The sequence below is a fragment of the Brassica napus genome, chromosome A3 (genome assembly GCF_020379485.1).
Source record: "Brassica napus cultivar Da-Ae chromosome A3, Da-Ae, whole genome shotgun sequence".
In the NCBI taxonomy this organism is placed as follows: Eukaryota; Viridiplantae; Streptophyta; class Magnoliopsida; order Brassicales; family Brassicaceae; genus Brassica; species Brassica napus.
Genome location: NC_063436.1, coordinates 31525527 through 31539443, shown reverse-complemented (window position 1 = coordinate 31539443; position 13917 = coordinate 31525527). Strand labels below are relative to the sequence as shown.

General features: G+C 33.0%; 3 protein-coding genes across 3 annotated transcripts; 1 reads left to right on the top strand and 2 right to left on the bottom strand.

The window, feature by feature from the left end:
* The first annotated feature begins 483 nt into the window (after positions 1-483).
* LOC106345271 (protein POLLENLESS 3-like) lies at positions 484-1899 on the top strand. Its single transcript, XM_013784496.3, has 2 exons — positions 484-1117; positions 1557-1899. Exons 1-2 carry the CDS (start codon positions 807-809, stop codon positions 1897-1899), a joined length of 654 nt encoding a protein of 217 aa, XP_013639950.2. The 5' UTR covers positions 484-806.
* Positions 1900-3350: 1451 nt separating this feature from the next.
* On the bottom strand, positions 3351-4025 carry LOC106453959 (tubulin beta-4 chain-like; the record flags this gene model as incomplete). The annotated part of the gene is made up of 2 exons (XM_013896147.3): positions 3351-3787; positions 3866-4025. Coding segments are annotated over 2 exons (594 nt in total), but the record flags the coding sequence as incomplete, so codon positions are not given.
* A 3113-nt stretch (positions 4026-7138) lies between these two features.
* Positions 7139-8630, bottom strand: LOC106451977 (putative F-box/kelch-repeat protein At4g35120). The gene has a single exon (XM_013893975.3). It carries the CDS (start codon positions 8518-8520, stop codon positions 7318-7320), a length of 1203 nt encoding a protein of 400 aa, XP_013749429.1. The 5' UTR covers positions 8521-8630; the 3' UTR covers positions 7139-7317.
* Between the last annotated feature and the right edge of the window lie 5287 nt (positions 8631-13917).

Below are 13917 nucleotides of genomic sequence, written 5' to 3'. Positions count from 1 at the left end.
AAATAAAATAAAAAACCAACTAAAAATTCAAAATAAAAAAAAAAATCAAAAATTCAAAATAGTTTTTTTGCCATTTTCATTGATGATGTCGGAAACTATCATTAAGATATACCAAAAACCATCATTGTTAATGGTTATGTGAAAAAACAATCATTGTCATAAGTGATATATTTGAAAGTGTTATTGTAAACGATTATATGATTTTTTTTTTTTAAAAATTGTTCCACTTTAAAATAAAAATATTTTGAATTTTAGAGTTTTTTTTAAATATGAATTTGTTTAGTTTTTTTATCTAATTTAATTTAATTTTATTTATTTTTAAAAATTAAGTTAATTTTATTTTTATTTAATTTTCTAAATATTTATTTAATTTTATGAAATTAAATTAAAAAAATCTGAATGTTTATTTAATTTTACGAATATTTATTAAATTTTAAATTTTTATTTATTTTCTGAATTTTTATTTTTTTGTTTATTTATTAATTAGATAATTATTTTTTGAAAAAAACATATCACTTTTTACTTGTAAAACCGGTCAACTTTTTTAATTTGGAGGGTTTTTATGATATAAATGTTTATTTGAAGGTTAAAAGTATTAGTGAAAAATTTTAAAGTTTAAAGTGTTAGTACGTGACATTTTGAATGTTTTTATGCGATATTCCCAAAAAAAAAGGTTGGGGAAATTTTACTTATACACTTTACATGATACCACTTTTCACTTATACCACCACTCAAAGGACATTTTCATAAATAGCACATTCATTAATTGGTAAAAGACTAAACTAACCTTCTCTTTACTTCAATCTATGGTCTCTTTCTTCTCCACTGTCGTGATCCTTCTTCTCTCTCCTTTTGAATCCACCGTCTCTCTCTCCGTCGGATCCACCGTCTCTCTCTCCGTCAGATCCGCCGTCTCTCTTTCTGAGATCCATCGTCTCTCTCCCTGTGGAGATCGTTCTTCTCTCTCCGTTGAGATCTGTCGTCATCTCCGACGAGATCCATCGTCGTCTCCGTTGAGTTCCATCGTCACTCTCTCTCACGCATCTAGCGATAAGCAATTACGAGAATCACGATTCAAAACCTCAAAGATGTTGGCTCCTCTCCACGATTCACACTGGTATGTTTCTAATTTGTGTTTTTTTTTGTTCGATTCAAGTAATATTTTGGATTTGTTCTTTCTGTTATAAAAAAAAAATCAATGAAGGTTGGTTTACAACAGGTCGATCTAAGAGAAAGAGTTTCGATAGTGAACATTGAGTTTTCAAAAAATTATAAACCTTTATAAATCTGGGTTCAAGTAATTTTAGGATTTTCGTTCCTCTGTTATTCAAAAAACAAATAAGGTTGATTTAGACTTGTCATTTGAATAGTTCTGGTTAGGAGAAATATTTTCGGATAGTGAACATTGTATTTTAAAAAATTATAACCTCTTATAAATTTGGGTTTTAAGATATTGTTGATAGTACAACTCAATGCTTTACAAGGTTTGGTTCTTGTTAGTTTGTGTTTGCCCTTGCGAGTCTTTTCCTTATATGCACTTATGTATCTATGAATAGGAGAGCTTTGTGTTTGGAGCCAGACAAAAACAAACAGTGCAACCTGGCCATCTGCTTGATGCGTATGGGTCGAATCCGAGAAGCTAAACCTCTGATTGATGCTGTGAGAGATTCTTCTGCAGAGATTGAGTTCGGAGATGAACCGTTCACGAAGTCTTACGACAGAGCCGTTGAGATGTTAGCAGAAGTGGAATCTAAAGATCCAGAAGATGGTCTTTCGGATAAGTTCTATGCGGGATGTTCATTTGCAAACGGAACAATGAAGGAAAACAAAGCTCCTCGAAACGCAAACATGAACCACTCGCATGTTCCTCCTTCTCCAGCATCTGTTAGACAAACGTGAGAGAGGCTCTGTTGGTCCTAGGATGGATGAAACTGGCCCTTATCTTCCCACTGAGAAGGTTGATCAATTGCAAAGTTCTGATACAAGGGAAAGGAAGGTAGTCTTGCTGCAGCTTGGGCTCTAGCTAATCTATATTATCTTGTATGTTAGAAACCTCTTATAAGGGTTTATAAAACTATTTATAAGAACTTATAAATCATTTATAAGGTTTTATAAATATATTTATAAAAGTTTATGAATCTGTATATAAGGGTTTATAAAAATATTATAAGAGTTTAATAATCTTCATACCACAATTTATAAGAGTTAATAAATCTTTTTCAAGAGTTTATAAATCTTTACAAACATTTAGTAGTAAAATATTCATAAAGCAAGTGTCAATAATTCTAATATAAATATTTGTAAATTATTATAATAAATAAAAGATTATTTATAATGGTTTATAAAACAATTAATAAGACTTTATAAAATCATTCTATAAAGTTTTTTAAATATATTATTAAAGTATAATTCATTTATAAGAGTTTATAAAATCAGTTTATAACGCTTTATAAGGATTATAAATAATTAATAAATGTTTATGAATAATTTATGAAGATTTAGAAATCATTTATAAACCTTTATCAATAGTTTATATATATTTCTCATGTGGTGGAAAACAGCGAGATGAGGTAGCAGAGATTCGTGGGGATATTGAGTTTTCTGTATATCGTTGCGTTCTTAGCTAAGAATAAGAGCGAGTGTCTCCAAGAAGAATGGGGAGTGTTGGAGAAGTCTCCGGAGGCGGCTTTAGATGTGGATCAGATGATCTTCGTGGCTGTTTTGTGGTGAATTATAGAATATTTCTGGATGTTGAATCGTTCTTGAGTGTAGATTTTCTCATGAATCATGATTGAACCTTACCGAGTCTATATATATATCCTTAGTTGATTGTGGATGATGTTAATGATGTACTTCTGTTTGCTAAGAAAATCTGAGAAATGATATAATTGTTTTATAAAGAAGAGGCAGAGAAACCATATTAAATTATATCATCATAATAAAATCCTTATAAGGCTTTATAAAGATAATAAATAATTTATAAATTTTTATAAATCATTTATGAAAATTTAGAAATCATTTATAAACCTTTATCAATAGTTTATATATATTCCTATAAATGATTTATAAACCTTTATAAAATCACTTATAAGAATATACCAAATATTTATAAGGTTTTATAAAATCATTTATAAATATTTAGAAAGGTAATTTCATTTATAAAATCTTAAAAATCATTTATATGAATATATAGAAACTTTTTATAAGGGTCTATAAATCATTTATAAGAATGTTTAAAATTATTTATAAGGGTTTATAAAATCATTTATGAGGATTTGTAGAATTTCAAAAGGTAATTCTTTTATGAAGTCTTATAAAATTTTATAGAGGCTTATAAATCTGTATATAAGAGTTTATAAAAATATTATAAGAGTTAATGTTGCAATGTCACAGACGCTGGACTTGACGTTGTTCGGGATCCATTCCACAAAGTAGGATGAGTTCTTGTTCTGGTTGTTCATCATCTGCTCATCAACCTCCTTAGTGCTCAGCTTTCCACGGAACACAGTGGATGCAGTTAAGTAACGTCCGTGACGAGGGTCAGCAGCGCACCTCATGTTCTTCGCATCCCACATCTGCTGGGTCAGCTCAGGGACACTGAAGGCACTGTATTGCTGTGATCCTCTCAATGTCAACAGAACAAAGCCCACCATGAAGAAGTGGAGCCTTGGGAAAGGGATCAGGTTCACAGCGAGCTTCCTAAGGTCGGAGTTGAGTTGACCAGGGAAACAAAGACAGCATGTAACACCACTCATTGTAGCCGAGATGAGATGGTTCAGATCACCAACTAGCAAATCACACAAAACAAACAAGTCAAGACCCAAATGTTACATTAAGGTTAATATATACAGAGTCTTTTACTCACAGGAGGGGTTAGAAAGCTTGAGGGTATGGAAGCAGATGTCGTAGAGAGCCTCATTGTCGAGAACCATACACTCGTCAGCCTTTTCAACGAGCTGATGCACAGAGAGCGTTGCATTATATGGCTCAACAACAGTGTCAGAGACCTTAGGAGAAGGAAACAAGAGTTATTTACTAAAAATTAAATTTGTTCCAAATATTTTTTTACACCTTTATAAATATAAATCTAGATTTCAAGATATTGTTAAAAGTACAATTCGACGATTTATAAATCTTTATAAAGAAGTATTTAAACAAGAGTTCAATTAATTTTAGGATTTGCTTCTTTCTGTTATCCAAAAAAACAAATAAGGTTTAACTTGTTATTTGAATAGTTCTGGTTAAGATTAAGATTTTCGGATAGTGAACACTACATTTTTACAGAACTATAATTCCTTATAAATCTGAATTTTAAGATATTGTTAAAAGTACAACTGGACGATTTATAAGTCTTTATAAAGAAGTTTTCAAACAAAAGTGGATCGCATATGTCTATAAAAAACATATAAATGTGTGAACTTGGGAAGTCTTTGAGGAATGCTAGGCAAATTGAGTACAAGGAACTCAAAAATGATTTATAAACATTTATAAAAGAAGTAAATGCAACAAAAGAAGTAACAAAGAACTCTGCATTAAAAGCATATGCTATTACTTCTTCAGCCTCACCCCTTCGTCTCTGTGTTTCCTCTAATTCTTGTTCATCCAATTCCTTTTAGCCACCACCACGACCTCCCCTATATGGAGAAAATAAATGAATAAGCACAGGTCTTTCAAGAGAACAGTGAACAACAGCCTATCAGGCTGAAACATAACGTTTCTTAATGCAAAACTAATTTGGCCAAAACATTTCAAGTGAGAAAGCACATTTTGATGCATTAGGAGCTTTGTCATACTGAACATATTACCAAAGAAAGCATTCGGTCAAATTTCAGAAGATAATATTGTTCCCCCCTTTTCCAGTTATCTACGAGGCCATGTTTAAAGATGAATAAGCTGACACGAAGACTACTATTATCGAACAAAAATCTTATAAACGTATCCTAAATTCACCGCAAAAGCATCTATAATACCAATCCTCAGCTCGAATACTGTTAAAGAACAATACAAATGAAGGTTGTCATTGACATTGAGTCATACCTCACACCACATTCATTCTGACCAGGTTTATTGGTGTTGCAGACATTACATTTTAAACGCTTAGCCCAGTTGACATTGCCACACCTGATAATTAAAATATTAGAGCAAAAGAAACGGATTGCTCCTGCTTTGAAAACCAAAGTATATGACCACTAAAGACCGGAACGGCGGAACCAAAGCATATATATACCCACAGCACAAGTACACGAAATGCATAATTACCCAATGAAAACATTCTATTAGCTAAACTAGTAGAAAAGTAGTATAAACTTCTATATAACCTAAAATATACACAGATCGAGTTGCAGTTAGCCCTGAAACTACAAGATATTCACCAAATTAACAAACTTTTCCAAATTAACAAGGAATATCAATGGATAAACTGAAGCAAGAGACACATACTAAACTAAGAATTCATAAGCAACCCAAAGATAAAAGCATCTCACACTGAGACAACTACCAAACAAGCTTATATGTCTCATTTAGACTTACAAGTGGATAAAGGAGAGTTCTTTCAGCATTCTTCTGATTACTCTAAGCCGAAACCAAAAACGATATCCAAAAGCTTTAGTGATTGCTTTTACGGAATTTTGGTATAGATTGTAAAACTAAGTTGAATCGAGAAAGTAAGAAGGAGATTGAAACATTGGAGCTTCCATGGAATTCATAAACACAATCGAAAAAACTTGATGGTGGTTAGTCGTCTTCATTCATATGCACTATGTTCTTGATCGATAAATTTATAAAGTCTTATAAATTTGAGATTTGAAAACTTCATGAGAAAGACTTCGTCTTCCTTCCCAGAAATTGAACGATTTTGAGAAATCAAAGATTAAACTACAAAAAGAGACGAAAATCACCATATATTATCCTCTCACCTTTGTTACGCATTCGTCATGTTTTGTTCGTTTGAGCTTGTAGTCTTCGCCAAATCTCGTCGGACGTCAGCGTCTTCAAATCTCGCCGGAGTCGTCGAATCTCGCCGGAGAAATCATCATAATCGTAGAATCTCCTCGGAGTCGTGAATCTCGTCGTTCAATTTGGGAACTGTTTGAATCGTGGGAGAAAGAAAATAGGTGTATGTTTGATTAAATAAGGGTATAATGGTACTTTAGCCATTAAAATTTTAATGGTAAAATTGAAAAGTGTAAAGTTGAAAAGTGGTATTAGGAAAGTGGTATTAGTGGCAATTCCCCAAAAAGGTTAGAAAAGTTGTAGCTTTACTTAACCATCGTGAAATTTTTGAGAACACAAATTCAATATATTACAATGGGTTTACTTTTAGATGTGATTTTCTCGGAGATACTGTCTGGGAAGCCCATGGGCTATATTTTTACCGTACAGAGATTGACTGATCATTAAGTCAGCGCGTAAGAATCATGCCCACTTACTTAGGCACCCCACTCTAAGGCTGCAAGGAGGGAGTGAGAAAGAATATGTTCTCCTCCTCACTTATTGCTTTCGTTTGTGACTGGTGCAGATTTCGTTTTCACTTATTGTCATCTACTTAAGCATAGAGTGAAAGTCTTTGTTCTTCCAGCTCCTGACAAGATCACAACATTGGGTTTTATTGCGAATTCACCATTATGAGGAGTCTATAGTCTCTGTTTCTCATTGTTTGTTCCTTGGTGTCATATCCTTTATTGTGGGGTTCTTGTAGGAGGATGTTGACAAATTGATTGCTCATGGTGAAGCAGAGTACGACAAAGTGGCGGCACCCTGATCCTTACATGGGTAAACATCTCGACCCATAAATGAATTGTGGTAGATTTGATAGCAAGACAATGTTTGTTAGGTTTATCGACATTAGAGATGAACAAGTGTTCATTTCCTAACGACTCACTTTTTTCATTTGTAGTTCCAGGGGCGGCTCCAAGTTCTGTAGAAACACCACTCCGCCTGCTGTGGTAACTTTTCAATCTCGGCAATTCCCAGTGTCATGATCTCACTGTCTTATTCACAAGTACCGAATTGTATTGAAGCTTGTGATTCCGTATTTCTGATCAAACTCCTTTGATAACCTATTGTGTAATCTTTCTTTTTAATTATTATTATGTATTCTTTCACTTTGACCCAATCTTCAAATATTTTAGCAAATAAATCAAGCTCAAAAACTTTTATTAATATGATTTGAAGTAACAACAAATTTTATATAAGCGTACACAAAGATGAAGTAAAACAAAGAGAGACATAAATTAGAAAAGATTACAAAATATAAATAAGTTTCAAAGTCCAATTTAAATGAAAATGTTGAAAGCAAAACAGGGGTTTTTGATAAAATCAAAGCGAGACGGATACACAGGTCAAGGGATGACAAGACCCGTGAACAAGATAGTTCAACTGTTCAATCTCTCCCGAAATAGAAAGTCCAGATGGAGTGAGACGCTTCTCCAACCGAATCACGGCAAACCAAATTCTCTCTTCTGGAATAATGCTACTAGGCTCCTTATATTCAAAGTCAGGCAACACTAGCCATACAATCACCAGTTTCCCACCGTAGTTAACTAATTGAATCATACGGTAAAGACATTCGACCTTGATATACAACAGATCTGTCAAACCCTCAACCTCTAACCACTTTCCAGAGCTCAAGTCATACCACCACAAACTATCGCGAAACTCCAAAAACACTAGATTATCTAGAACGCACCAAACCTTACCTAGTTCTAGAATGTATTTTAGATCCTTTAAACCCATGTCTAGCAGCAACCATCTTCCTTGTTTAGGATCATACGCGTACTTGTTAAGCTCGGTGATAAGGTGTATCCTAGATCCAAGGACAAGGAGTTCGAATTTACAATCAAATACATCATCATCACCAGTAGGGCTAGGCAGTAGCTCCATATTCCAAGTCTGAGACTTTAGGTCGAAAACTTCACCCCAACACTCTCTCTTCCTGCATCCTCCCATTACATATATACTCCCATCTAAAAGACAAGCTTTGGCGCCTTCTCTTTTCATGCTCATGCTAGGAGCACGACGTTGCGTGTTACTCCGACAGTCAAACACACGAACGGATCTACATCTCTTCCCCTTGTTGTTGGTGATTCCGCCGAATTGGTAGATCTCGGAACCAACAGCTAAAAAGGCTTCTTTAGATCGACGAGGAGCAGAGGAGGAAGAGAGTTTCACAGGTACTAACCTCAACTCGCGATTTATTTGTATTTCGCCTTCGCTGACGAGGGCACTTCCCTTTATGATTCTCTCATCATCATCGCAGTTCCTGAGAAACCTCAGATTGTACCAGCGATGAAAACGTTTGCCTTTCCTTAAACTTTTGCAACGTAAACACAGGCGAGGCTCTGCGGCTCCGATTTCAGATCGAGCTGCGTATATCTCTGGAGAAGAGAGGAGAGACTGGAAGCTCTTGGAGACTGTGCTCAGGGAACTGTATTCAGATTTGGAGACGCGGGCTAAACAATTCGCACCGATTTCATCTGGAACCGATGAGAACGATGGAGATGATGGTGTAGAATTCTTCATCTAGTCGGCTACTAGGTTTTTTTTTCTTGTGCTTTCGTTTTTCACCCCTCTATAAATATTTTTTTTTTCTTTCTGTGGGCCATTACATTGAAACCCACAATGTCTTCATCTAGATGGCTCTCTGTGATTTTATTACATCAGTTCAACAACTACTCTAGTTTGTTGTAGTTATTTACATTATTGTCCCTAGTTAAAATCTTGGTTTCTTGGAAAAAAGGCTTCATCTAGTTGGCTAGTAGGTATAAATCATTTAAGATAAAGAAAATATAAATAAACCGTTGCAACCAAAGTTAAACCGGTTCAAACCAAATTATTCTACTACTTAATCGGTTTAAGTTAATTGTTCGGTATGTTTAAAACCAACCTAATAAACCTAATGTGTTTATTATTTTATGAGTTTTTAGTAAATTAATAACCCTTCAAGTACCAGTAAAGATGGATCATACAACAAACCCCATCTAAAAAAAATGAAAGGAACACTGGTGGCCAGAGAAGGAGGAGAAAAGGGAGAGATGAAACTTTTAAGTCGAGAGTTTTAAGTTGTTGATGGTCGAAAGTTTGGTGTTGTTGTCTTTTGTTTATTTGTTAATGTGTTTTGTATTGCTTTCTTCTTCTCGTTTATATGTTTACGTTTGTATTGTATTGTGTTGTGATTTGCTTGTTTTAAATGTCTGTACCTAGATGGTAAATGTGAAATCTTGAATGATACATACATTTCAACATTTAAAACAACATTATGCCATAGGTTCTTAACATCAAAATATTATTTTTATAAGTATAAATAACTAAAACAGTTAATTGATTAACTTAACTGAAAAAAAAGATTAACTTAACTGGATCCTGTCAAGTGGAGGAAGAGGTCTTATGAGTCTCTTGCAAGTTTTCAAAAGATTAGATATCCTCTCTTAATTTTGTATTTTTTTTTCTTTTTAAAAAGATTAGATATCTATTAGAACCTAATGTTATAAAAGCTTCGTGTTCTTTTTAAAAGAAATCTTAATTTATTTTTTATATTCTTTTTCTTTATAGCAAACATTCACAGACTCATATAGATTACTTTTTTATATTCTTATTTAGTAGTTTTACTAGGTTATTTACTAATTATGGCATATACCTTTATGATTTGTCACTTCTGGAAGCCAAACTTTGTTAGACAATTTAAAACTATTTTCATTTTAGGAATGCATGTCTTTTAGTCAGCGTAAAAATCACACACTTGAATTTTAAACTTCACAATATCTCAATTTAAATGAAAATTATTAGGTATTTTGGGTACTCGATCAGTAACTATCCCTACCAAATAGGTATCCGAAATACTTAAAACTTCTTATATATATATCAGATATATCAGATTTATTTTCTAATGTCACAGATTTTTTCAAAAAAATTTATGGTTGAGTAACAATTATAGTTTTGGGTTTCGGGTAAAGTTCAGATTTTTTAGATATTTAATTTGTGTTTTAGATATTTTAGGTTTCTGGATCAGATTTCAGATATAATTTTGGATACATAAATAATTTTCAAATACTTCTGTATTTCAGATACTTTGTTTCTTCAAGTTCAGATCTATTCAGATCTTAAATATCTAAAACTAAAAATAATCTGAACCTCAAACGTATCTAAAAATTACAACTATTTTAAATACAGGCTGAACTACTATTCAAGGTTGTCATTTTTATTAGTCAAACATACTCTTTCTGTTTTGTTTTATTTATCGTATTAGGTCCATACACATAGATTAAGAAAATATTTAATTTTGTATATTTTTAAAATAAAAACATCATTACCCATACATCTAATTATATTTCAACCAATAGAAAATAAAGAATCATGTTAATAAATTTTGCAGAGAAATCATAAAATGATACTTATTTTGAAACAATTTTTTTTTCTCCATAACGATAATTAAACTGAAACGGAAAGAATATATAAATCTATTGCGAAAAAAAGCGTTTGACCCCAAGTGCAAAAAAAAAGAGGACGTTTAACCCCAACAATGTAAGGGGCCATTTGTCAACATCGCGAAGCAGTTAACATCATGACTATGGAAATGATTTGCTTCGTACGTAAGAGTTGGAAGATGACTACAAGTCTACACTCCAAGATAAAGGACTTGATGGCATATATATGCACATGAAGACGTTGTTAAACTTTTGTTTTTAAAACCTCGACGGATAAGAGTTTGCTGAAATTTAAATGAAAGAGGAGCTCCAGTAGAATAAACCTACCTTTGATGAAACATTATGTCATTTTGCTGTCATTTGACAACTAATGAGCAAAGCCCGCCATAAAAAGTTTAGCTAACATAGCCATTCTCATCGGTGATCGCATACATAATGTGAACATGTGTCATATCAAGATCACAAGCATTAGACTATTACCATTATTACATGCGTATATCACGATGAAACCATCATCTAGCTTGGTGGTCCATTTAAATGTGGGCTTCTGATATTTTGTACGAACCCTTTGTGGTTCATGTGTTGAACTTCTGTTCAACATTCCCAAACAAGAGATTGGTTTCTTGTCTTCATGGTAACCTAGCTAATAACCTACAGACTAAATGTAGAACCTTTATCTTCAAGAGATTCCCAAAAGAAATAAAAAATCACCATGTTATACGAAGTACGATGTTAGAACCAAACCAAGTGGAGAAAGCAGTACACGTAACCCAAATGTAAATGACGTTGGTTAAGATGAGATTAATAATATCTGTAACAAACTTCATCTTCAAACCTTGAGCTCAAGCTCAGATTATCTGGTTCTAATACATCCAATTAAGTAGAGTCATAAAGTTTTTTTTTGTCTCTGATACATACAAGCGGGAAAAACCGTCAAAGAGAGCAGATATTAATTACCTAACTGGCTAAGCCGGATCCGTTAAGCGCCATGGATGGAATCTGTGAATCAGATTGACCAACTCTGTTTTATACACTTTCTTTCCCTTGTTTTTGAATAAGGCTTATGAATGACTTGAAGACTCTAGTTCCAACAGAGTCTCTTTTGAAGAAATATTTATTTTTTTGTTTTATTTAAAATTGAAAGGTAATAAACCGAAGACATAGATGCAATTCGCTTCTACTTCATTCTTAAACCAAACCAGACTAAATACGGTTATCTAAAAGCGTCAAGCTGACGTGGCCACAAGCGCCCTTCCATGCCAACACAGCACCAACTCTGCCTGTCGATTCGCCACGTGTTATTTGATGAAGTTGTTTTAGAGATGTTTCAGATATCTGTTTTTGGTCTAGACGTGTAGTAAAAATCCTTATTCAAAGTATTCATTTGTTCGTCTCATAAAACTTAGAAACTGTGGATCCACGAAAAAATGTTTGGCGAATAAGTGCAAGGATTTGATGTAATTTGGGTAACTGGAAAATAAAGTGTGAAGTAACTGTCTCTTTCTTTATAAAGTTAAAACTGTAATTTTTTTCAAGTACTCGCATCTACAAAGGTATTTACATATAAGCAAAAGTTAAACCAATAAAGCCAAATGACGATCAAGCATGTGATTTAAGGTGAATCAAAAGAGTTTTTTTTTTTTAATTCAGATTCTTAGTCATATAGCATAGCAAAAGGGAGTGATCTTGATGGAGTTTTCTTTTTGTCATTGTGTAGTCTTGTTTTAGGTTTGACACTGTTGTTCTTGGTTCTCGAAACTCTCCTTCTTGCTGAAATCTGAAATAGTAGTCCTGGTGATAGTAGGATAAACAGAAATACTGCTACAGTCACCGTTTTCCAATCCGTGCTAGCGTTCCTGAGACGTTGGAGGCCATAAATATTTTAGTAGGTTTTTAACAATTTTTTAATATAAATTTCGGGGTTTTTTCATTGTAAAATTTTCAAAAGAAAAATTGGGAGCCCTAGTCTAATGTTTTATTTGGCTATGCTCATGATTGATTTATCTTTGAGTTATTTTCAGAAATAGACACTTTCTGATTTTTTATATCACAATAAGTCACTTTCAGCTCATAAGACACTTTTTCTTACCTTACTCTCGTCTTTCTTAACTAAAGCATAACTAAATATAACTACTAGTAGAACCCACTATTTATTCCATCTATTTCACCATTTAATCCAACTACTAAAGAAACCACGTGGTCAAAATCCCTAAGCAATGATTTCATCTCCTAAACCATTAATTTGAACAGTAAAATCTGAAGAAAGCCTCCTTTCCATCGCAATAACATCACCGGTCGTAACCCCATGTGTATGTCTTCAACATTAGCCATTAAAGAATCACCTCCAAGCTTCATCCTTTGCTTCGTGCTCTGTAATTTATTTCCATCATCGCTATGCTTCATTTTCTCTGTCGCAACAAGGTCAGATCGACGCAATCCTCCTCGCCGTAGCCTCCACCGAAGTCCTCTTCATCTCTGCCGCGATTCATCACCATTAGATCACCTGTCTGGAGCTGCAGAGATTTTCGTGGCCAGTTCGAGCTTCTCCGACAGCGGCTCTCCTTGTCTCTAAAGCTCGATGATTAACAATTGCCGGTTTTGGCTTTATTACATATTTGGTCCCTAAACATTTGAATATTTTCCTTTTGGCCTTAAAGGTTTCTGATTTTAAAATATACTCTTATAAATTGACTCCACACTTATTAATTATGAAGACCGTACCTTCCATAATTACACATACCGGTCCGAAAATTTTCAATTCAGCTATGAACTTTGAAAATTACAGAAATAACTTCCTAATTTAGTTCTAAACTTTCAATTGTGTAATTTAAACCCTGAAAAATGTAATTTGACATACAAATGCAACATATACACCTAATATGCAATATATATGATTAAAATGAATTAAAACAAGTGCTGAATTAGATAAATAATTAGATAAATATCTCTTAACAATAATCTAAATAGACATCATAATCAATATTTATGACATATAGACATTAATCTTTAAAAATAATTAGATAAAAATAATTAAATAGACTATATACTTTCATGCACATGTGGACATTTAACTGTGGATGTGATTAAATTTAATGTACATGTGTACAACCTGGGTTCATGGACACTGAAACAAGATGATTATACGATTTCTATGTTTTTCTTACAAAATATAAATGTACATGCGCATAAGAATCTACGTGTATGTCTTTCTTTCTGAAATTAATCTTAACGAAAATGGAAAATACATTTAAACGAAGATGACGATGAATCAGTGTGTACACATATTTTTTATTCTCCACATGTACAACGACGTTTCAGAAAAAAATCATATGTACACTTGTTCAAATGTACATTGCAGTAGTAATGATATCCAATGATTTGAATGATTTAAATTTTTTTAGTTAATGTAGATTATTTTAAGTTTCATTTAGGTGTATATAGATATTAATCTTTAAAAATAATTAGATAAGTATTACTCTTAGAAATAATTAAATAG